This window comes from Clinocottus analis, unplaced genomic scaffold (genome assembly GCF_023055335.1).
Source record: "Clinocottus analis isolate CAN_PGR_092001 unplaced genomic scaffold, fCliAna1.0.p SCAF_21, whole genome shotgun sequence".
Taxonomy (NCBI): Eukaryota; Metazoa; Chordata; class Actinopteri; order Perciformes; family Cottidae; genus Clinocottus; species Clinocottus analis.
Genome location: NW_027175943.1, coordinates 9,272,202 through 9,297,559, shown reverse-complemented (window position 1 = coordinate 9,297,559; position 25,358 = coordinate 9,272,202). Strand labels below are relative to the sequence as shown.

General features: G+C 46.0%; 2 protein-coding genes across 4 annotated transcripts in view; one reads left to right on the top strand and one right to left on the bottom strand.

Annotated features, from left to right (window-relative positions):
• pcxb (pyruvate carboxylase b) overlaps positions 1–25,358 on the top strand; it is a 253,655-nt gene that overhangs the window by 145,803 nt on the left and 82,494 nt on the right. The gene's annotated exons all lie outside the window — the stretch shown is intronic.
• LOC137791958 (leucine-rich repeat and fibronectin type-III domain-containing protein 4) overlaps positions 1–25,358 on the bottom strand; it is a 39,062-nt gene that overhangs the window by 5,233 nt on the left and 8,471 nt on the right. For 2 of the 3 annotated variants that reach the window (XM_068587176.1, XM_068587177.1), the window contains 5 exons: positions 15,013–15,624; positions 14,737–14,899; positions 12,857–13,027; positions 11,243–11,404; positions 9,728–10,459 (listed from right to left, as the gene is read on the bottom strand). In XM_068587176.1, coding sequence (XP_068443277.1) covers positions 9,728–10,459; positions 11,243–11,404; positions 12,857–13,027; positions 14,737–14,899; positions 15,013–15,598 — 1,814 coding nt within the window. In that variant the 5' untranslated portion in view covers positions 15,599–15,624. Of the gene's footprint in view, positions 1–9,727; positions 10,460–11,242; positions 11,405–12,856; positions 13,028–14,736; positions 14,900–15,012; positions 18,837–25,358 lie in introns of those variants that run through there. The other variant, XM_068587178.1, reaches the window with a different exon arrangement.

The following is a 25,358-nucleotide window of genomic DNA, read 5'->3' as shown; positions in this document are numbered from 1 at the left end:
AACTCCTAATTTCCATCAGAATGCTGATTATTGATATGGAATTACAGTGTACCAATACATGCATGGACGCATAAGGTGTTCTCATTAATATCAACTTCATCTAGTGGTCATTGGGTGGTCATTGGGTGGCCTTAGAGTGCTTCCTAACACTGTCACAAATAGGCAATACCAACTCATTCTGAGCGCTGGAGCAATGGTAGGAGCTGTGTGTGGCAAAGGCTGGCTCAACAGTACAAAGCAAACATCTCCTCCTGCAATATTTACACATTCAAACACACTTTTTTTTTCATGACTGCTTTCCTAAATGAACTTCAGAGCCTTTTGGTCAGCTCTTTGTGTAAGAAGAGTAAACACTAACATTAAAACTTCTCATTAGATGAAAGCAAACTCCAAATAAAAACTACTGGGAATGCTGCTATCCCTTCTTACCATACTGAAACATAGTTGACTAAGTCTCCTTCAATTAATGTCTTCACTCAAAGAACTGTTTTTCAAGGCCCGAAACTTCAGAGCAATAACTGAAAATTGGAAAAGAAAGTAGCAAAAATGGACATTTTTATGAAAAGCGTAATCAAACCAAAGTATTATAATAAAATATCTTGGGAATGAACCCCCCTCCCTCCTAAAAAAAAAAAAAAGCCTGTCTTGGGCAATCAATCACACGAGGGAGATATTGAATTGCCCCTGTAAAGGCCCCTAGTACTAAAGCAGTTGGTCCTCAATCAGATTTCCCCCATGAAATATGCAAGACGCAGCCCCTCCAACACTGCCTCTGAATAAAAGCCCCGGTCGTATTATGGGCTTATGCAAAGGGCCGGGTGTCAGTTCACCCAGAGCCTTTATGTGTCTGTGTATAATTGATAGGACCCGTCTTGTGGAGACACTCGGCCATCACTGTGGGGACTCGTGCACTTCCTGTGACAAAGGTTGCGTTGCGATGAGTTCTGAATCACCGTCGCGTTGACCTGCGCCGGTTCCTCATGTCTTTTTTCTTTCTTTCCACCTCTTTACCCATGACACCCGGTGTCTCAGTTTGATTAATAGCACCGATATACTGTTGCATGCTTTATTGGATTCAGTGCTGGAACAGAAACTGAATTGCCAAAGCCTTATGCAAGCAATATTCGCGCTGATTCCCTTTCGACTTCCTGATATATGGTCGCGTTATGAATCCTGTACTGCACCAAATGAATTGGCCTGTACATGTGGACTCCAATGTGTCCTTTGCTGTCTATACCCGGCCAGGCAATATAGAGAAAATCCAATATCAATATGTTTTTCACTAAATACCTCAACGCTGATAGTGTTGGGTTGCCAACAAAGTATAATGTGCTTTTTAAAAAAAAAAAAATATAATCTTCAGTTTTGTGTATATATGAGTAAGTGGGTAAAGGCAAAAAAAAGCTTAAATTATGCACCCTTTAAAACCAGGAAAAGACATATTACGATATACAGACGATGTCTAGTATTGTATCACAATATGATTTGAATATTGATATATATAATGACCACCCCTAGTCAATCCTACTGTATGTATTCTAAACTGGTGACACACACACGTCATTTTTTTTAAATCCTGCCATTAAAACCCATTCTTTCATTCACTGTATCTTCCATCCTTCCCTCTAGCCGTCTTTTCAGCACCTCTTCGATCCTCCTTCCGTCAATCTATCCTCCTTATTCTTCCTCCATCCATCTTTTATCAACAGATTTCCCCATTTTCGCTGATCAGTCCCTCACTCTTATCCCTCCATATCCTCTGCCCTTTTCATTGCTTTGTAATCGCCCATCCTGTCTTTCCCTCCACCCTAAATCTGCAGTCGGTGCACTCCTTTTTTTTGCTCCATTTCCAAGCTCTTTCTTGGCACCTTACATTTTTAGTTGTGTGCGTTCCCTCGGCACCTTCTTTCTCTCTGTGTCTCTCGCTCTCTTTCTTTCTCTCTGTGTCTCTCGCTCTCGTTCTTTCTCTCTGTGTCTTTTACCTCCGCTGTAGTTCTGCAGCCAATCAGCTTTGCTCGCTGCAAATCCCCCACTGGGCTCCACCTGACCCCCCGAGCCTCTCTCCTTTCTGCACTCACTGTATTATGGCTCTATTAGCCACAGCTGTAGCCATGTACCATTATTTAGTATCCAAGGTCACTCTTTCTCATCTTCCTCTCAAACATTTCTTCCTTAGCTACCTGTGCTCCTCCTGCCGCCTCCCCTTCCCCTTGCTTCCTTCATCACTGTCACCTCTCCATCTTCTGTTCCTCATCCTCCCTCCCTCACCTCCTGTCCCCGGCCGCCTCTCCCTCCCTTATGAGATCCTGAATCACCTCTATTCGCTGAAATAAACATGGCATCGACAAACACATGCATCTTTGATATGCTGATTCTCTCCCACTCGCTGCATTATGCATTTTTAACTGTGTTTACATCCCCGTTGTCACATGTGCATGCGAGTGCGCAGCGCTGTGGTGCGCCGCACGCGTTGTGGACACATGGAATAATATTCCCCCTAAATCCTCTGTGCTCTTGATAGCGATATGTTCATGAATATAAAGTGCTCCCTTCATGACGTGGACTACTGCTCTGGAATAAAATGAATTGATTGAACGGTTAAGTCGAAGAGGCAGAGCTGTTGTTCCCATTGCTGCCCCTGTATTTGCAGACACTGGCGTTGTGCTCCATAACCTCGCACACCGAGTCATGGTTAAAGCCTGCAGAGGCACGCACACACACACGCACACACACACGCACACACACACGCACACACACACACACACACACAGATGCAGGGAGAAAGGGGGAGACAAGGGAGTGCTTTGTTCAAGCTGGTGACACAGAAACGAGTAATTATTAGTACCCGGGAGAGGGAAGAAAAGAGAGATAGCAGGGGCATAAAGGAGTGGTAGAATCGTGTCCTCTTTTCCACATCCTTTTCTTCCTCTTCTTTCCTTCTCTCGTTGTCTCATTTCGTCACTCTCAATTTTTTTTTTCTTCTCCAAGTTACCAATTCTGGTGGTCTGACACCAGACAAGAATTGACACGGAGAGCAAGAGAGACAGAGGGGACAGAGAGAGAGAGAGAGAGAGAGATGGAGGGAGAGAGAGAGGGCATGAAAGACGAGGAGGAACAACAAAGCAATTATCTCCTCTTCTGGCTGACATCTATACTGCCCTCATTTCCTTTTTCTCCCATGTCATGTCTTTTGTTCACTAACCCTTTCTCCTATTTTTGGTCTTGATTCCTCGGACTGTTTACCGTCTCATCGGCCGTCTCCTTCAATTTTGTCTGATCTTCTCTTCCGTTTTCCTTGATCTGTCTTTCTGCCAATCTCTCTCTTTCTCCCCCCCTTCCTGGATTTTGTTTCATCCCTCCTTCTGTATTTTCACTCTCCTTAATCTATCCTTCTCCCTCATTTGGCCTGATTTTCCCCCGTCGCCTTATTCCCTTGTTTTCTCTCTCGCTCCCGCGCATTTTCTCTGTTTTTCTTCTCTTTTTTTTTATGAACTCCTTTTTCTCACAAATCCCCCAGTATTTCTCCATGTCCCTTATTTCTAACATAATCAAAGGTAGCATCTCCCTGTCTTCCTCTGTCCCCTAACGTATAATATAAGTTGACATATGTATTGAGTGCGGCCCATTTCTCTTTGCCTTCCCTCCTCTGCCTGTGATTTGAGTTGACGCGTGTATTGACACAGTGGTTTAACACTTAATTACATCTTCCCCTTGGGGTATAACTCTCAACCCCATTCTGTCCCTCCCCTATCCTCGCCTCCATCTTCATGGCTGTACTTTATCTCTCTTCCTTTACCCCTCTTTCTTCATCTTTGTCTCTGTGTGCCTCCATGATGCCCCACTGTTAGATCTCTCCTTACATCCTTTCCCTTCCCAGCCTCTGCAGATGCACTTATCTTCTTTCTCGTATGATGTCTTGTAATGGTTACCAGGCACGTAAGAGGGCTAAAATAGGATCCTGGTATTAGTTTCCTCAGCAATATCATATTGTGCAATATAAAGAGCCATTTGCAACACGATTGAAACTCAAAGCATCTCTGGATGTTTGATTCCTCCAGATGAGGAATCTACTTTATGCAGTACACCGTATCGTTTAGTGCAGCGCGTCTCTGCGCGTTCTTGAAATATATTCAGACACCAGATCTGCATTCCGTTTGAAATATTAGTCGAACACGCCGCGTAATTAGCGTCAGCAAATGATTGGTATTGCCATTCACTTTGCAATTTCCAGGTCTTACATATTTTCATTCCCCTCTCCCTTTGTAGGCTCGTTAACAATGTTCTCATCTGTCTGGATCCCAGCATGCTCCTTTCCAATGGCTGTCAAACTCCTGGTGTCATTTTGAACCGTGCATCCCTTTTTTCCTGAGGCTTTTACTCTCATTATTCTCATTATTTCCCAAACCCTGCATGGTTTTCGCTCCCTCCCTCCTCTCTCCGTCCGTGTGATTCTTTCTGTTCCCATTAAATTGTGCGTCAAACTTGGCACATTGAGTGCCCAGTTGGACGATTGGTCCTGTGGTGCTCGGGGCAGGAATTGTGAAGATTGTCAAAGCCCCTTACACTCGTGCCTTTTACACTTAAAACACTCTTGAACCGAACGAGAAACTTTTGGCTCCGACATTTATAAACGTCGTACATGCCGACACGCCGACATGCCTTATGTGCCAGTGATTCATAATGTATTGTCAACAAATTGACAATTCTTGTAAAAGGTTGATCGCACAATGGAAAGGCACAGACTGCCTCTTATGTAGTTCAGAGAATAATGTATGTCAGACTCTCCCAGTTACACAGATCATATTGATGCAAAGCTTTGAGCGGTATTACGCATTATTTACTCCAGGCTCGATGTGTTGTTTATCTTTGTGTGTTCGGCCTATCGGATTGTGTGAACTCTGTATGTTCTCTGCTGGTTCACAACCGAACTCTTCCTCTAAATCCTCAATATTGCTGCTCGGCAACTAGAAATCTTGCTAAAAAGGAGACACCGAATTTCCGAACAGATGGTACCAGAGGTCGCAAACGCTTGCCTCATTAACATGACGGGACATTCTTTCTCCTGTTCTTTGTCCTTCAGGTAGGCTGTACCCATGTGTGGGCGAAGCTACGCGTGCCAATTCAATAATTGCCCACATTCAACCAGCCACCGTGGTAAATCCTTTGGTTGTTTTTATTGTATTTTGCATTGTCGGCCCCTTTTTTTTACATTTTTTTTATATCCAAACATGAATCCGCCATTAAGTGCATTTCCTGGCGATGCAATCAAAAGTGTGGCACTGTCACATTGTGGCACAGCTCCAGGAGAGCCGGCTCAGTTGAAGGTGTCGCGGGAGCGAAGGGTGCCCAGCGGACGCCACATGGACGACATCCCACCTGGCAGTGTCACACAGATGCCAGGAGAATTAGACAAGCCGCGCTGAAATGGAGGCTAGTGTTGTACAGCATGTGACTGACCTTTCAATAAAGGCGATTAATTCTGGCAGCCGCCCCATGGACTCTACTTTTCTGTAATATAAATGTAGGTATATACCTTCCCCATATCTTTCCGTGCTTTTCTTTCTTAAATCCTCTCGGCTTTCTTCTGTTTCTGTCTCGATCTGTCCCCCTTCCTCAGCTCAACTCAGCTGGGCTTTTTTTCTTCTTGTTCTTCTTCTTCACGAACATAAAGCAACAGCAACAATGACAACAACAAAATATCAACACAAAGCCCCGATAGAAAGCATGAAATCTCACTCTCATTCTTCTCCTTTTGAATTCACATGCCGGACTCCCTTTGGTCGACTCCTCGGTCTCGCTAGCTGCAGTCATATTGCGGCTGGCACCGGCACGTTGATAGCCTGATAGAATCTATACTGGAAATCCCTGACTGCAGTGTGGTTTGCTTCCTTTCAAATACTGCTCCTCCCTCCCACCCCCTTCCATTTCCTCTTTATCTGTCCTCCGAGACCGATATCCCTGCTTCCTCCCTCAAAGCCTTCAGACTTCTCGTCTCTTCTTTCAACCCCTCTCTCTCTCTCCTCTTCTTCAATCCGTTCAAATTTATATCTCAATTTCACCTTTAAGATAGCCGCTACTCCTCTATCGCTCCTTCGAGACAGCTATCCCTTCCCTCTGTTTTGTTTGGCAGCGTGATTTGTTTAGGGTTTAGTCAAACTTCAGATCGCTTACTCCCTCCCCGCTGACTTCCAGCATATCTCCTGTGACGCCGCTTTGCCTTGGCTCAGTCTTTCACGCTTATCTCCCCTCTATTTTGCTTCTGTGTGAGTCTCTGTGTCTATCAGCCTTTTTTTTTTGTCTCGCGCGGCACAGCTGCGCCCTCGCCTCCACCGATGCTGCCGTTCCATTATGCCTTTTAAAGTTTGTTTCCTTTTGAGAAGGACGTTTTTACCTGTGTTCCCTTTTTTTTGGTTTGCAAGAGTTCAGTTCAGCCAGGGCAACTGGGATTCTGAAGTAACATTATAACTGACAGCAATCCAATACTTCCTTTTTATCAATCTCCATGTTCCCTCAAAGGTGTTGCTTCTATGAGACACCTTTACGGGACGTTAGGTTACGAGAAATAATAGAGTATTTTCCGTAGAGGAGTTCATGCAGCTGATCAGCGAGGGAGCTGAGATCTCATTCGGTTCATTCAATTCAATCTTGTAATTAGTTCTCCGTGTGTAATTGCCACAAATGTGTCATGGGACCGCACAGAACCTGCACTTGTCTGCTTCGATACGGCATTTCGGCTTGACGCGTCCTCGCCGCATCGGCCCCCGGCTCCATTCCTTCTCGCCTCTCTTTCTTTTATCCCGAAATTTCTCAAGGCTATTTTCCCATTGGCTCCATTGCTCCTCCCACTTCCTTGCTCTTCCTTCCGTACCCAGGTGTATTTCCTCTCTCACTCTATTTCAGGGATGGATTTAAATACTTCCCCTCCCTCTTTCCACCCTTGCCTCATTGCTTTTTCCTGGAGGGTCATTTAAACCCACCCCTCTCTCCGCTCCCCCTTATTGTCTGTCATTCTTTCTCTTTACACCCATCCTTCTTTCATCTCAATCTCTCCCAAGGTGATTTGGGTAGAGCTCATCTCTTATCCTCTCCTTCTCCCTCAATCCTTTTTTCCTTCCTTCTGAAATCTCCAAGGCCTCATTCCCACCTGAAAATTTGCTCATTCCTCCCTTCTGGCTCTATTCATCACTCTAAATATTAGTTCCTCCTCCTCATCTGTCTTTCTTTTTTTCTCTCCCCCTATTCACCCTTTGCTGCTATTTTACGCAATCCTTCAGATTACACCCGCACACCGTTTTTCACATTTCCAATCATCTTTCCATCTGCCTGTCTTCCCTGTTCTCTTTCTGTCATACGGCTGGCTCCCTTCACCCCTCCTCAATACAACTTACAGCTAAACACCATCTTATCTGAGGGAAACCACATTCGGCTCCTGCATTACTGCGGAATGAAAAACAAACACAAATAATGTCATGATGGCAGTCAGTCCCCAGCGGCTGCTCCCCTTCTGTTATTCCCTCATACTGTCACTGTTTCAGCCGCTGCTTTGCTGCAGCAACCTGCCCAACACATAAATGTTTCATCAGTCTTTTTACTGGTAAATAGAGCCTGTTCATGGGAACAGCACAGTGGTATTGTTCACCAAGTAGCTACAACCCAAGCCACACTGACTCCCTTTTCTAATCCACTGATCTCTGACTCATTTACTCCTCAGTTCCTCCTACCTGTCTCAACCCATGTTTCTGTTTGACAGTGCTAGTACTGAAACTACAGAAAAGGTTTGTTAAAAAGGAACTCCGGGCTTTGACTGGTCTCGCCTCCTACCTTTTTTGGGGCGGTTCAAAGTGTCTACATACAGTCGTACTGTCTTTTCACTAGGCCTGCAGCTACTGCTTCCAAATTGGCTCACAGCGCACACAGTGTATAGAAACAGTGAGCCAAGATGGGGCAGCTTTGCCAAATTCATAATACGGGGTGTAGCAGTGGTCTCCTAAATAATTTGTGCCGATAAGAACTCAATGACGGGCCGTGTATTTCCAACCTTCTGTGCGTTTCTACAGCTGAAACAACTAATCACTCCATCAGCTGTTTTTACAGCTGGGATCTACAGGTTGCTGCCTGAGAGCAAACACAGCGCGATCTCACTATTACGGGCACGGAGGAGGTCACAAGGGGTGTGTCGTCCGACCTGCAGAGCTATTTTAACCACTTTGACAAGAGAAAAAGGCACGGCCATTCTGTGGAGCAATGTTTCATTACGCTGCTCACCTCACGACGTTGTGCTGACCGACTTGACCAGCCCAAACCCATCGGGTCAACAACAATGCACGTTGTACAAATAACCACCAAACAACCAGTCCCATTCAGTAATAACAAAACAATCCAACAAAACTAAAATCCTGCACACACACATCTCCAGCAGCTGCTGCACCGTGGAGGCGAGAGGCTCGGCCCCAGTCCCGGCTGGCCACCTGCAGCAGCAATACCAACAGCGCTGTGTATGATTAAATACAACTGCAGATTGGAAAAAAAAAGTTACTCAGCCAGTATTTCACTCACCACATTTCCCTAACCCTCTGTGCCAAAGTTGTCATGAATCAGTACACAAGCAAGTCATAATCCATCAGCAAGTTAGCTTTTTGGTTCTAGGTCAAAGCTAGAGGTTTCTAGTAGCTTTGTGCCCACTGACCAATCACAGGGCATGTTAATGGGAATGCTTGGCAACTCACCAGTCATATACATCCACGCTACCTCGCGGGCCCTGCACGTCAAAGTATCCACCCAGCTTATCAAACTCAAGAGCTTATTTGTTAAAGACCATCACAATCAACCACAACGTCCACTCTCAGTGTACTTGAATCTGCAAAGGTCTGCTTGAACTTTGCTACCGTAGACACACCGGAGAGAAAGAATCTGATTGGATGAAAGCTTGCTGCCCTGAAAAGCAGTGCTGCAGGCTCAAGGCTGAAAGCAACGCAACAGAGCAAGACAGAAGCTGTGCAATGAGAAAATCATTATAATACATGTATATTTGTGAAACACACTTGCATTATAAAATAGCTATACTTTTGGGATTCTGTTTAGGCCAGCAGTGAAGGCTTAGAAGCCCCTGACGTTTTTCTTATTCCGCGAGCACGGTGAGTAGACAGTGAAGGGATCTCATCTTTAATGCAAAATGATTTGGTTTTGGATGTATAAACATTGCTTCAAATTTAAAAGGACAAGTCCTATCAAGATCCTTTGGTAATTTATCGGACGTGTACCTTAATGCCGTTGCTGTGTCTGAACACTGTTCACTAGATGAGATCATGTTCCTAGGCAAACTGTCATTTTTGTTTTTAAGATCTCCCTCCCACAAAAGCCCCTTTATCTCCCCAATGTGCACTGACTATGCACCTGTTGGCTTTCAGTGTCATACTGAGATGGAGATACATTATTAACTCCCCTCTACCCATTTATGTGTCTCCCCATTCATCCTTTCCTGGAGCTATCCACCTATTCATGGACATGGTGAACAGGTGCACTACAGAAGTCTTATTCTGTAATGGATAAATATTTTAGGAGTTTTGCATAAAAACAGGCTCTATCCATCTTTTCAGTGAGGAAAGAAAATGACATGAACAAACATGGAGAAGATGATAGCTACTGGCAAGTATCTGCGACTGTAAAAGTGACATTTCACCACATGGGTTCCTATTGAGGAAATTGAAATAGTAAAAGTTGAACTGACCTGTAGATAAGGGTCTCGTCGGCGGTGCAGTTGTACTGTATCTGATACATCCAGACGACGTAAGCTGTAGACAAAAGCCCCAAATCCCACCGGACCTGAGCTGAGGTTGACGTGACGCTTTGTACTCCAACCATCCTCGCTTCCTCCTCGTCCCCCTCGTCGTCCTCCATGCTCCCTCCGTCGGCCCTCTCCCCTTCGTCGGCCCTGCCGCTGTCGTCCTCCTCGCCCTCGACCGCTCTTCTCCCATCCTCCGCCTCTCCCCCGCGTCCGGCGCCGTTGTTAATCCCTCCGTTTTTCCCCGTGCTGATATCCGAGGAGCCCGGATCGGTCCGTAAAATCCCATTGGTCACGTTCCTGTTGTGTTTGGGGTTCGCGTTGTTATTCCCTGTGTTTCCACCTGCTCCGCCCCGGTGAGGCAGGGGGATTATTTTCAAGTCCACGGTAGCCGTCGCTTCACCCGCTGCGTTTATTGCAATACACGTGTACGCCCCGTCATCCCGGGCCACTGTTACCAAGATATCCAAGGTCCCATTGCTGAAGGAGCTGGTTCGGGACGAATTCGCAACGATGCGGTCGTCTGGGGAAACCCAGTGGATGACTGGCTCAGGGTCGCCAATGGCACGGCATTTTAGCGTGGCCTGCTGGCCCTCCAGCACCCACAGCTTGTGAGTGTGACGTGTGATGAGAGGCGGTTCACAGGTGAACTCCTCCTCGGGAATCGACCAGAAATATCTGAGAGACAAAGAGGGATGGAGAGGGAGAGAGGCAAGGAGAGGGAGAGAGAAAGGCAGGCACACTGAGTCACCTTTTTGGCTAAGTACTGGAATCTGTCTTGCTTTATTCCTCCGAGGTTGGTTTGGCAGATTAATGCGCTACATTAACCTAAAGAGCTATGCGCTTGTGTCTCCCAACTTTAGGTTGAAGTTCGGTAACGCACAACAGTCTGTACAATTTCCCGTGCGACTCCGCACAAAGGAGGACTGAGCAAAGAGTAATTAATGGTGACAGTGATGACAGATGACAGCGACAGATGCTCATTTTCCTCCTGAATCCTTTGTTTTCACTCCACGGTGTTGGTTTCAGGTTCAGACCGGAATATTCTGGCACAGTGACGCAGGAAGGAGCGTGTGAGGTACGGCACGGCATTGTTTTGAAACTCAGTCCTTGAGGCCTACCTTTTTCTATGAGTTTAACAAAAAAAAAAAACGTTTTATCTTCAGCTCTGTTCTCGCACACATGATGATCCAATTAAGATATCAAACAATGCGAGGCCCTAAATTGGATGTGTGCTAAAACAGGATAAAAGCTCAGGCTTGCAGGACAGATTGGCCCTGAGACAAGGTTGGAAAGCATTGATGTACGATGTTCATTTTGCAACTATTCTTTTGCTTCCCCTGACATTGGAGAATGCCTCACCGATTAAACAGATCAGATTTGACGGTTGTAAAACTTTTTACTTGTTGTTCAACTCAATAGGTGAGACAGACAATGCATTGATCAAAAGATGAAGTTCACCTTGCAGCCAAGTGAGGCGGAGTGGCACACGTCTCCATGTCGTCCCCGCGGATAAGCCTCCGTAACCAGAGCAGTTCACAATTGCAGTGCAGCGGGTTCCCACCGAAATTGAGGCTTATGACAGCGTTGTAGGGGGTGGGACTTATTGCACCTGTCTGGGACCTGAAGACGATAGTAGAAAGGGCCATCAGTTCACTTTCACAAATTTGGATGCATTCGGTTGAAATGAAAGGCTTTCTTCTTTACAAAGCTAATCTATTCTGAACAAACTCTCCCCGCGTATCTTACCACATGCTTTAAAATGTAAGAGTGTTAATCAGTTTGCCGACCGAATAGAAGAAACATCTTCTTCACATTTTAATCAACATTCAGCTTCTTCGGCATTTTCCGCTTGATTTGTAAAATTGCATCAGTTGTATTTCTTGATTGCTATTTAATTGTGTAGGTTTCAAAGAGGGAGTTTAAAGGAAAGGAAATAATTTTGCCACAAAGTGAGTCTGTGGATTTGGCAAGTTTACAAGAGCTTGCTGCTCAGAATGAGAGAAACAAGCAATTTTGAAAATAGTCCACAACAGGCGGTCCAATCCTACCCAGGAGCAATACTAAGCAGCAATGCTGTTATAAGCTGCTTGCATCTGGCCTGTGCAAATTAAAAATGGAAAAATTTGCAAACATCAAGGATGAAAACAGGCATTCTTCCTGTGTCGGTTACTGAAGACTGGGGCGGTAATACAGTATTTCCGTACTATAACTTAAACACCTGTATAGTTCTCTCGGCAAGGACACATTGTTGGTAAAGTGCAAGGCTGCAGTACAGCACTTTCTATGGCTACAAAAGCACGGATTGGTCAAATTAGATGGCAGTGTCTCGTGAAGCGCAGTCAGCGTGAGCTGTAATGAAAAAACATGATCGAGAGAGAAGCAGAAAGCAATCTTAACTGAAGAACGGCACACTTAAGACGCTGCTTTGAGAGGCAATCAGGTTTGAATGCATTGAGCTGTGTGGGGGGGAAAAAAAGTTGGAAAAAAAACCCAACAGAGGCCGTGAAAAAAATCCATGGAACTTTTTTTTGACAGCTGGCCTGATTATCATAAAATGCTGGGTTTTTTACAACATGCTTCAACATATTCACTCAAGAATCAGCCTTCAAGCTACTCTATACTTTGCCTCCCCCATTACTTGCCATTACTCCTTTGAAAATGTACAGTATGACCAGCCAGTAAGTGGGCACTAGAGACCTGTGAGGGCCTTATTTATTCACCGTGCAGCCACTTGCCCTTGTGGATTTCTTCTATCTATCTATCTATCTATCTATCTATCTATCTATCTATCTATCTATCTATCTATCTATCTATCTATCTATCTATCTATCTATCTATCTATCTATCTACCTACCTACCTACCTACCTACCTACCTACCTATCTATCTATCTATCTGAATACAAAAAAGGCAATAGCATGAGAACACAGGGTCCTTACTTTACTAGATAGCAAACAGAATAGTGAATGGGGTGACAAAAGATTGTACACAACGCCTGAAGTGTGGTCTGCCACAGCGTATATTCCCCGAGCCCCGTCTGAGAGAAGCATGACTTTAGAAGCGTGAGAGCTACCTTGCAAATAGTGGATCAGGAGGCAGAGTCCGGAGCCGGTTGGAGGTCATGTCCAGCCTCGCGAGCTTGTAGAGCTCTCCAAAGACTCCTTCTGCTATGTGGTCGATCAGGTTATGGTCCAGGTTGAGAGTGTGCAGACTGGCCATGTTCTGAATGGACTCCCACGGTACCCTGCAGCAATGAAATAAAGGATTTCTTTAGAGATGCATCGAAGAACAAGACTTGTGGCAAGAGGAGTTGTGAGGTATCGTTTAAAAGAGGGCAAATCAGAGAATTGCTCTTGATAATAACGGCAGCTGCGGAGACACAACCACCACCCTGATGTGATGGGGATACATTGACTCATTAAAACAATCAAAGTATGAGTGTGCCACTGTTATCAGTCAAAGTTTGCTCTCTGTTCGGAGGTTATCTCTCTTGTTACTCAAAAGGAAATGAGCAAAGACTAATTACAGGTGACATCACTGATAAACTACAACAACAGACGCTCATTTTTCCTTCTCAATCTTTCTCTTGTTCTGGGCCTCACTCGTCCCATCTGTGACCCATCGCTGTCATTTAGTATTTCTTTTGTGCAGGCACTAACTGAAGCACCGTTTTGGTCGACTGAGAACCAGCGACATAAGATAAATGTGACTTGTATTCATTTTTTTGGGAGCTTTGGGGTCAAAAGCTACACCGTTCATTTAATCTTTAATAGTCTTTGTAGATTTCACCACAATGTTTGCCTTAATTTTTAACACGGTATATGTTTGCCCTGCGTTATCCGATGAACCTGCGAGCACTCGATATTTCAAGTTGAATTTAAAGCTATTTTGGGGGATAATATACGGCTTTGTATAATGAAATACTGATTTGATTTCCTCTCCCTCTTTGAAGTGTTTAAAAGTTGCTAAATTATTGACTGCTGCAGCAAACACCAGATGGTCACTATCTTATATTCAGTATATTGTTGAGGGAGGATATTGAGGGAGGAAGTTTAAAGCTCCAAGATAATGAGTGAGCATCCATGTTCACTCCACAATAGAATTGTGTAGGTGTGCTTCTCCACCTGGATGAGCTCGAGCCCATTAAGAAGAGTTATCATCTGAAATTACTTTTTTCCCAGTTTTGAGTGTTTTTTAAGCTTAAAAGGAAAGAATAAGTAATAATTATGATAATTTCAACTTATATAGCGCTTTTCTAGATATGCAAAGACACTTTAAATTATGGACAAGAGACAATGACAAACGGAACAAGCGTGCGACACACTTTGGACGTCAGTCTGTGAGGCTCCTCTCAGTAACCCGCAACAGAGGCCAAGCAGCAGTTGCTATTGTATGCGTCATTAAAAGTCTCTACACTTTTCTTCTGGTCGGTGGAGAGCGGCCAGAGAGCTCCCGTTGAGGAGACAAATGAAACATCCTAATCAGAACTGACAGCCAAAAGCTGCTGAATTCAACAATGCAGTGAGGGAATGTGAGGAGGGGAACAGGGGTTTGATAGAGAATATCATCATTGTTCTGACTTATTATTTAGTGCAAAGGAAGACATAGGGATGGCGCCTCCATTGTGCGAGCTGGAGACGAGTGGAATACTACGCAGTGCACTAGGACGAACCCGATGGAGCCGCTCAAGCAATGCACGCACATACACAGCGGAGTGGGATCATCAAATCTTTACAAACTCGAAGTCAAAGAAAACTAGGACCTCATCAGAATTCAATTTTCCTGAGCCGTTAGGCCTCTCCTGCCAGCCGCAGCGGTTTGAGCTGCTTCCTCGTCATTGTGTTTGCATATACACGCTCGAGACCGACACCTGAGCGCAGTGTTACATTGTGTTTCTACCCCACAAAGCAGAGCGGAGTACATTGTGCGATCGCAACAGAGTCAAGAGATTACCTCCGGAGGTTGTTGTAGGACATGTCGAGGTCTTCCAGCGTGTCCAGGAAGTCGTCAAACGCCTGGACAGCGACTTTGACCAGCTGGTTGTTGTTGATGATCAGGTGTTGCAGATTAATCAAACCTGCGAGGTCCCTGGGTCCAAGTATTGTCAAGCGATTACCTAGACACACAAATATGAATATTACCACTCATGGTTTAACGTTTCAGTGTTTTTCCGTGACCTGCATATGTCCCCAAGTTGTCAACTCCAAGTTCGTTTGTGTGATGACTCACCATCCAGATGCAGCGAGCGCAAACTCTCCAGGTCGCCGAAGGTCATCGGTCGGATCAGGTTGATGGTGTTCCTCGACAGGGTCAGATCAACCAGTCCGCTCATGTTGACAAAGTCGATGCCGCCCACTTCCGTGATGAAGTTGTCGGCCAGCCGCAGCTCCACGGTGCGGCGGTCGACGTGCGAGGGGACAAACAGGAGGCCCTTGTCGGCGCAAAGCGTGCTGAGCGCCTCGGAGAGGTTTCGACACACGCAGTGGAAGGGGCAGGCCGACACCATGCCCCACGTCTCCCCAGCTCCAATCAGAGACGGCAGCAGGCAGCATGTGACCAGAGTCAGCCAGTGAAACGCCGGGAAGGGGACGGGCTCGGGGAGGGTTCTTTTCGTAGCCCTCGGGCACGCGCAGTGGACGAGGTGGGATGAGGAGGGCAAAGATGAGACGAGGAGGGGGGGGAGGAGAGAGAGAGAGAGGATGGATGGAGGGAAGAGGGAGGGGGAAGTGGAGCGTTCTGCCCTCTGTTCGGGGTGGAGGTCTGCGTGGGGCAGGTGTTTTTGTCTGCAGGGATTGAAGAATGGGGGGACAGGCATGGTAGAATGCCTGGCGATCCACAGACCTGGACGGAGGGAAGAAGAAGGAGAAAAAAAGAGCAGAAATGTGTTGAAGACTCCTTCTTGGTCAGATTGTTTTTTTAAGAGATGTCTGAAGTGTGTTTTTGTGTCTGCTTTGCTATCTTCCACCCACTCTGACTAGACGGCGCTGGAGCGAGAGCCCGTTCTCCACACATGTATGCTGGTGCGGGCTCCTCCACGAGCACCACTCTGCACTAATGCCCACTTGGTGCCTCGTAGCACAAAAGAATCCATATTGAGAAAAGGTGGACGCCCCTGCAACAAACACTTTATTTCTTAAATATACACTTCGCAAAAAAAAAAAAAGAAGAACCTCTTCACCACTACAGCTCATCGCCTAGCAACAGCATGTCAGAGGACCGAACACAGCCAGTCCCCATAGTAACAGTTACCTAGAAACCTGTAAGAGAGGATTAGTGTTATATCATCGGACCCTCTCTTAAGACTGTGGGTCAGAGAATCAGAATTGGGTCACCGGCCTTCAAGACTCTCGTCGGGCACATCGCAGGTCTCCAGAGGCTCGGTGCCCTCATTGTCGTCTCTGGCGTGCAGTAAACGCACACGCCTCACGCACGCACATCTCGAAATATAGCTACGTGGCGCTGAGGTATGGAGATGAGTCACGGCCACTGATTGGCGTGCATAGTGGTTGTCATAGCAACTGTAACCCAGATACAGAGAGAGTGACAGGGACTGGTGATAACAGCCACGGTGACTAGAGAGAGGAGATGGAGAGTCACAGGCAGACGGCATCATTGGAGAAGGACGGGTGCATCTTTACGTAAAGCTCTTCGGAAACTTTGAATGTAATGGAGCCTGGAGCGCGGTGATTATATGGAGACGTATGGATATACATATGCAACACAATACCTTGAGTAACGTCAAGACACTGCCGTCTATCATGCTGACTTTACAGCTTGACACAAATTGCTGGCTCAATATGTTCCATTAGGTGTTCGCTTTGCCCTTTCCGCGTGCAGCCATAAGAGGGTTTTTTATACCGTTTAGCTCGGATACTGAAGCGGTGTCGATATCAAAGCGCCGGGGAATCCGGCAGTATTTTGCACTCTCCTCCCTACTACATGGTTTGCTTTGGTCTGCGTCCAAAATGTGCGCTCCATTAGACAGACTACAGCGTGGCGTTTTTGAAGCCTTCAGTCGCGATAAAAGAACGCCAGTGCTTGAAACGATGATGTGTTGTTAGCTCGGCCTCCGAAATGTTTTCACCGTCAAAGCAAAGAGAAGGATGGAAATGAGCAGTATCCCTCTTAGATGATGGGAATACATTACTTATGGATCACTATACGCTCCAATGGATGGTATCATTACATCCTTAATGCCGTGCATTTCCTTTTGAAACAGGATCTTTGGGCAGAACATAAAACCGATGGGCTATTAGTTAAAGAGAGAGAGGAAGTTTGACGTGCAGAATGGCAAGTTTGTGCCCATTGGTATGATCTTTAATAGGCTACAATGGCTATAGTGTTAGGAAACACTGCTGTAGTTGTCAATTTCTGCTACTTATCTCCTAATACTTGAGTGGCGCTTAGTTACTCTGGGAAGCTGTTGCCCTTTTTGAACCAAACCTTAGAAAAACTAACTCCAACACACACACCTACACAGACTCCGATGTATGCCAAGTGTCATCGGTTCCCAAAAAATTGCCTGCAGCAGGAGAGGGCTGGTGTGTGAGGGTTGGGTGGGGACAAAGTCACGAATGCCTGCAGTGACAGCCGGTCCCCCAGGGCAGTCGAGGTTGGAAGTCGACTGCTCCCGAGCTCCCGCGGAGTCGTGCATACTAAAATGTGAAAATGCTCCGGAAAAAAGTGAAACGCGCGACTTAAAAACCGCCTAACGTCAGGCGCTCCGGTCCTGGCTCGACAGGCCCAACCCCCACTGCTCTGCTAATACTCGCTCCTCAGACAGCTTACTTTGGCCCGCGGCTTCGCTGAATGTCAATACGCTCATGCACTCGCCTGTTGCACGGCCTCCGTCTCCCCATTTGACCTTTTTATCTTACCTTCACCCCCCATTTCATACCTCTTTTACGCTGCTGCTCTTTCTCACTTCTGCTTCATGTCCTAATAACTCCCTCTGCCTCTTTCCTCCACCTTTTCCTTCGTCTCTTTCTCCTCGGGAGAGCCTTCACATCTACCTAGACCTTAATCCCTCCTCCCCGCCACTGCTCTCTTACCTCCCTCCCCTCTTCACCCTCGGACTCGATGACGAGGGGATTGCTCTTTGTTTCTCTGCCATCCATCCTCTCCCATTTATCTCTCTCTGCCGTGCTCCTCCCCCTGTTTTCTTGCCTCTCCATCCTTGCTCACCTTCCATCTTATAACACTTTCCGCCTCGAGCTTCTCCGTAAATTTTTCCGCATTTTCTTTCTTTATGTCTCATTCCCTCTCTTTCTCTCTCTCTCTCCGTCTTGTCTGCCCTTGAGGCAACCTGAGTACGACAATGTTATCAGTCACAGCTCTACCTCACCACCTTTTTCCACCGCCCCCACCCCATCTTCCACTTCTTCTGCCTGTCTTTTCGTCGTGTCTCTCTCTCGCTCGCCGACTCTGCTGCCCTCCATGTCTCCTTGCCTCTCCTGCTCATATGCAGACACACACTCGCACGCACACTCCCGTGCTCAGGTCCTACGTGCCACACGCATGTTTTCCTTCTATCTTCTGCCCGAGCTCAGAGACGCGCTCCCCTCCTTGCTCTTCTTTTCCACTTCTACATCTCTCTCTCGCCTTCATCTCTTGCTCTTCTTCTATTAGGGAGCCGATCTCATTTGCAACTAGAGCACTGCAGTGCTGAAGCTCTCTGAAAGACACACATATCCATAAACACACACACACACACACACACACAGGTCGTGTGTAACCGATCCGTCCACTTGGTGATCGATCTGACCCAGAGAGATGGATAGCACCCTGTCCCATTCATTTACACTCCTCTTGGTCTTTCTCTCAACATTGTCTTTCCTCTTCCATCTTTCCATTGTGTTCCTCGTCTTTCCCATTTAAAGGTTGTAATCATATGTAGTAGTTCACTTTGAACACTGAGGCCTGGTGTGTGTGTGTGTGTGTGTGTGTGTGTGTGTGTGTGTATTCCCTCGTTTGGACACGGCATGCACTTGCCAGCTGCTCAGCTATTGGTTTCCAATAAAAGTGCATGTATAAAAAAACCAACTGTGAATCAGCTTGTTGCTTGTGACACTAATATCTACAGCAGTAAATACCTCAGCATCATATATATCTTTTTTTTTCATTTGAATGTGTGGTCGTTTTCCATTAATCTTTCATCTTTTATAAAATGTCAGGGAAAAAAACAAGTTCACACATTCTAAGGTTAAGCCTTGAGATTGCTTGGTTTGAAATGTACCATGATATGAACAAATGCAAATCCTCCCTCACACGTCCTCCACTGACGATTACTATGACTATGACTATTTCATACACTAGATATTGGCTAATATCACATATCACAATACTTAAATCTCGCTGCTTTCAATTATCTCAGGATAAGGAACAACACTACAGGTCAACCACTGTTTGGCACATAGTACTTGTGTACTCTAGAATAAAGTATTGTACGTAGCTTTTTGGAGTCTGATTTGATCTGGAATAAGTTTTGTTTTCCTTATCTGTTTCTTGTTTTACTGCAACGCTTGAATTTCGCCTCCGGGGATCAATACAGTCTTATCTCACACATTGCACCGATACAGGTGCAGTACAGTATGTGTAAGTTAAACATCAGCTGTGTGTGTGTGTGTGTGTGTGAGAAAGAGTGTGAGTGAATTAATGTGATTTTCTCCTGCACTTAAGAAGCCTCCACTTGCTCGAAGAGTTTGCTGCTGAATTTGCAATAAATAAGGGATGGACACACACACACACACACACACACACACACACAGAGTCATATAGCAATGAGGCCAAAAACCCTTTGGTATCAATCAAAGATAGATAATAGAGAGAATTCACAAAGTAGAGGACAGAAAGACAAGATCAGACCGACAGATAACAGATGAAACTTATGAAAAGTGTGTGCGAGTGTAACTGTGTTAGAAATCCCATCACATAAAAAATATGTGCACTTGGCCCGATGACTGCTTTCAGAGTGCTCCTAGGAGCACAGGTTGCATACAAAATGTTGGCAACCGCTTCGTTTATGTTTTGTAGAATATTGTTGTTTCTTCCTTTTTGCTCCCTCTATTTTGGGAAGCCGCTTGTTTCGCTACCCTGCCTGAACCCTCCACCCTCCAGAGAGCAGGAAGCAGGCGGGTGGAGAGGCTGCATGGAGCGAGAGTGAGAACACAAGCTAAAAGCATCCGTGGAAGGAACCACTTGGAGCGTCCCTGTGTGCTGGAGCAGGACTCTGAGCCGCGGGGCTGGACCTGGCCTCACCTCGGCTCTGGACCGTTTCTGTTGGAACGCCCACCACGGGACGCGGAGCGCGCCGCTTCCTTTTGTCAGGCCGCGCCCCGCTAAGTATGACTCCGCTAAGTAGCGACGGAACAATGAATTTAACCCAAACCTGTGTAATTAACGGACGCTTCAGGTGTGACTTAAAAGCTCTAATGTGTCTGTTCGGAAGCGTCTTATTGTTTCACGAAGAAGACCTACTGCACTGCAAAGGCTTAATTTTTGGTCTCACTCTGTAATTTCGCAGTGGACTATTATAAATGTCAAGGCCTCTTAAATGCCAGCCCCTGTGACGTTGATAAATACCGTGTGTGTCTGTGGGTTTGCGTGTACATTTCTATATCGGCATATCGGCATATGTGTTCGCGCATCGTCTCGGGCACGTGCAAATGCCATTAGCCCGTAATCGACTTAAATCGACTTAGGGAACGTTGCAGTGTTTATAAACAAGGGGATTTGCATTAGCTCTCAAAAGCCACTTATCACAAGCACAGTAATCCACCGATCTGATTGGAGTGTGCGAAGAGGTGCACATCAAGGCCTCCGGCCAAATCACTGCCAGCCGGCGCCGTGAAGGGGTTAACGGCCGACTGCTCGGGTCTGTCTGTGCGGAAAAAAGTTGCAGGCAATAGTGAATGGAATGGCAATGGCACGCCGCAGATGCAGACACACACACACACACACACACACAGACACACACGGCAATTCTTTCAATCACTCTAAGGCTTCCTAGTATGCACTCTTACTCATAATCCAGGCCCTTGATATTAGGTGAGCACTTGCATAGAGAAACAACTGCCAGCATACCAAAACAGTCTTCCCACACAATCATAATTATAGGGAGGCAGACACATACTCTCTCTCTCTCTCTCTCTCTCTCTCTCTCTCTCTCTCTCTCTCTCTCTCTCTCTCTCTCTCTCTCTCTCTCTCTCTCTCTCTCTCTCTCTCTCTCTCTCTCTCTCTCTCGGAACAAAAGAACGCCCACATAGCTGCTCCGTGCGGCAGTCGTGTGTACTGTAAGCCCACTCATCCTTTTGATACCATCACTCCTCTGTCGTTCCTCTGTCCTCTTCAGTCATCAAGAATATAGAAAGCACAGGGAGAGCAGTACAACATTGGATATGGAAACGGACAACAAATGAGGGACGGAGAAGGAGGGCCAACTGCGCAAAATACATTTGAGAGGGAGAGGCGAAAAGAAAATGAGAGTGCACAAGATGGTGAAAGGGGGAGGAGGGGGCAGTGCGAAGAGTGGAGAGGAAGAAGAGGAAGGAGGGAAGATGGAGGAGTTTGAGGAGGATGGGAGGAAGGAGGGATGAAGAGTCGGTGTGTATGAATGCGTGTCGTTAAGCGGATGGGCAGAGAAATATGTAAAGGCGATAAACGGGTGAAGGCCTCCATCCATCACTGTCGGAGAGAGGGATGAGGGAGGGGAGAGTGGATTTGATTAGGGAAGAGGCAGAGCTGTGTTGAAACTGAGTTTGTAAGACAGCAGAGGGAAGGTGGCATGGCTGAAGAATGGGAGTGAAAAAGGTGGCACGGTAAAAGTAGAAAGTAAGAGGAGAAAGAAAGAGGTCACTGGTCAGGAGAATGATGGTTAGGTTGTAAAGTATTGGCTGGGGGAATATTACACGACACTGAAGCTTCATTTCCTCCATTTGGCCATCATAATGGTAGCGAATCTTGCCTCTAGGTATTAAAATCTTATCAGAGGGCAGAAGTTATTTATGTATATTAAATGTATCAAAGTCCCGGTTAAAGCTTCCGTACTGTAAGTTTTCCCCGATGGAATAGAGTATTTGGAGCGGTGGACAGTCACATCAGACACAAGAACGTTGCCTGAATAGATTATAACCTGGGATTGGTGGAATTTTGACTCGGACCAGGATCTAGCTGGTTAAAGGATGAATAAACAAGACTTAACATCTAACCAGATGTTCAATGCCAATTTTAGTGAAAGTAATTCATGCTACGGTCAACAGGAAGTCTGCCAAGAGGAGTATTCAATAATCATGTCTGTTTCGAGTATCTGAATATCAAAAGCTTTCAGACACAGATGGCATGTAATCCCAGTCTTTCTGTTGAGTCTTTGCCCTTCAAAAAAAAAAAAAAAAATCAAACATCTGCAAATGTCAGGCATTAAGTGCTTGATATGTAGTTATGTTTTCAATGTGAACAGTCGTAGTGGATCCCCCCCCCCCCCTCCCCCTCCCCAGCTATATAGGTAGGGGGTATTGATGGAAAAAGCCCACAGAACCCCTGAGGTAAATGGTAGGAGTGAAGCAAGAGAAATGGGAAATCAGAGAAAAGAACTGAAGTTTATTCTCTTTAAAATAAGAGGACTGCATTCTCCTCACAGTGGGGCTCCGAAATAATAGTTCTTCTGAAATACTGCACTCAACTAATTCCTCCCCAACCTCTATGTTGTTTTTGAGAGAGAAAAAGAATGTGTGTGTGCGTGTGTGCGTGTGTGTGTGTGTGTGTGTGTGTGTGCGCACAGTATCCCCATCTGTATGCAGCACCCCCTCTGACTAAATCCCGTTGGAATCCTTCCTATTTGGAAGATTTTGATAATTGTTTCTATTCCTGGAACATTGCACTGTCAGATTTTGAAAAATTGTTTTTGTTTGGCCTTTTTTTTTTTTACATTTATTTTTTAACATTTTTGGAAAGGTTCCACCTCTACATCAGTTTAGGAATTACATGTTTATATAAAGACCTTGTTTTTGTCTCACTGATGCACATTTCACAGCTCCTGCAAGGAGGCTGTTTAAAGAAAATCTCAAGTTCTGGTGATTTTCTTTAGCGGTCTGAAAAAAAAAAGAAAAATCAAACATTTGCGCCTCGTATCCCGACAAAAAAAAATCACTTTGAGCGTTTCATCCGAGCTGAGTGAAATTGAGAAGACTGCGTTTGATTACGGCACCTTATCTTAAGTAAGGAGTTCTTAAAAGTATCTCTAATCTTTTAACATGGCAGTACTTCAGAGGAGGTGAAAACCACTCTGCTATTTGGAGTAAAAACATCAAAATAGTATTGGTGAAGGCTTTAAAGTTCTGCTTTTATAAAGGCTGCCTACTTATCTACCTCACACAGATAAGCAACCCGGTCTTTAACGAACCTGAACTTTAAATTGAAGTTTAAAAAGTCCCCCCAGAAGTAGTTGAGAACCCAATGTCCTCTTTGAAAGTGCGCCTATTTTGCAGGTCAGACCTCCTCCTCCTCTTCTGTGAGGCGTGGAAGCAACGCCGCGCTGCGAGGCGCGGCCCGATGTCGTGAAAAAGCGGGAGTCAACACACCTCTCTTATTTACTGCGCGCTTTGAGTCGGTGAACCGTGAAGACTTTGTTCAGCGGTGAACAAGAAAAATCGCGAGCAGCGAACCGTAGCGTGAAGTAGGCATCGTTCTCTCGGGCCTCGTGAGTGTTGCAGAATGTTGTACTTTGCCCCCCGCCGCTCTCCGCAGTTCTGCCCTCGTACCCCGCCCCCATCTGTCTGCAATTATTCGGGGACTTCGAGGTCACAAAGTGAGCTGAGTAGCGTAGAAGTGCGGTTCGGGCACTCTCCATCCATTTTCTTGCAAATTGTTTGTGTACCGGCCGAGTGAGTAAGCGCATATTTCATATTAGCAGTTATCATAAGGCTAAAATAGGATTTGAAAAGCCCATCTAACTATTAGTAAAACAAACTCGGCTCCGGTTTCCACCACCTCAGAAACTCGTCTCAGCAATTCGGTTGCAGTGCAGTGTGATATATCTGTGGCAGCCAATCTCCCACTCCTTGCTGAGCTTTTGTAATTTTGTTTCCTCCCTTTCGAAAATCCCGCACGACTGCACAGCTTGGGGATCAAATTTTCCGGGAGGTAAATTGAATTGGCAAACCATGGAGGTGACAATGATTTTCCGTGGCACTTCATTGGCTCAGATTGTGCCGGGGAGCGGCCTTAGCATAATCTGTCACGAAGCTCTCTATGAATCTGTAAGTCTTATCCGTTATTTGATCTTTAACTGCTCCAGGATCAGTGTTTGTGTACGTATTTGTGGAAGTTTACTGTACCGGCACAAGCTGGCCGGGTTTACATTTCTCTTTCACGGGAAAGATTCTTGTTTTTTCTTCACCTTCCGATGCTTCAATTTCACTCCAAACCGACTGCAAAGTGGGATCTCTGCATTACCGGTGATGAAGGTCCCTCTGTAAACTGTAGCAGTGCTTTCATTCCCTACATCTGCATTAGTCTTAGAGATGGATCCAGTTGAGTAGCTGGAACAGCTGAGCAAATGAGGGACATGAAGTGCCCAAAAAATACAAATGAAAAAGCTCCGGCAGCACTGTCTCGCTGCTCTACCGGGATGCCTTTTCACTTGGAGAGGACTCATTTTTCATCGCTGGGAGAGCTGTCACGACCGGCTCAATGCCGCTCTGTTTCGATGCTCCTTTGCTCCAGATGGCAATGGCACAGTTGCATCTGATTGCACAGTAACGTGGTTTAAGACGGGTGCTGACAAAGCCTTTAATTAATAGTTGACGGTCTTTGTGTTTGCCACATGTTCGTCTTTTTGACGCGCGTTCCACGCTGCGTGTGCATTTGATCGGGCACGGGCATAACCTTGGCGTCTGGATGGATTGGCGTCCTCTACGACGTACTCGCGGAAGCATCTATCTGTATTTTACCAATGTATCAAGTGAAAAGGATGAGAGGGAGTCTCTTCATGTGAGGATCCTACAAAGGTTCCTTCCAAGTTGGTGGTGGCTAACTTTCCTCGTCAGACTTCAGGGGACACGTCCGTGGACTTGGTCCAACTCTTTGACGGTCCCACCTGTAAGAGTTTGGTGTCTGTCCCGCTGTCGGCATCAGCCTGTGTCTGATTAAGAAAAAAACAATGCTGCTTAGATTTTGCAATTGTGTCGCCGTCGCCAGAGCCTGCGGTTCGGGCCCGGCTCCAAACACTCAGAGTATGAAGCGTCCGACCCATTGGAGTTTGTAGCGTTCTCGTTCAGTTTGATGCTCGAGGCTTTGTGCCGCTTGTCTGTGAAAGGGGCGGAGTTGTGTCAACGACGGGTCAGCGCCTCAACTTGAACTCCGTGCCCTTTTGTAATCCTCGCATGCGCACATACAAGTGCTTAAACACATTTCTGCCTCCACACGCACAATTTTCCCTTCTGCGGGACACGTGCTTTAACAAGTGTTGCAAAATATCTGCCCTGCCACTCACCCCAAACATCATGCGCTTGCAGTTTTTCTCCGTCGCTCTCTTCCGCCTCTGTGCCTCCCCTTCTGTTTCTTCCTCGCTCCCTCCGTGT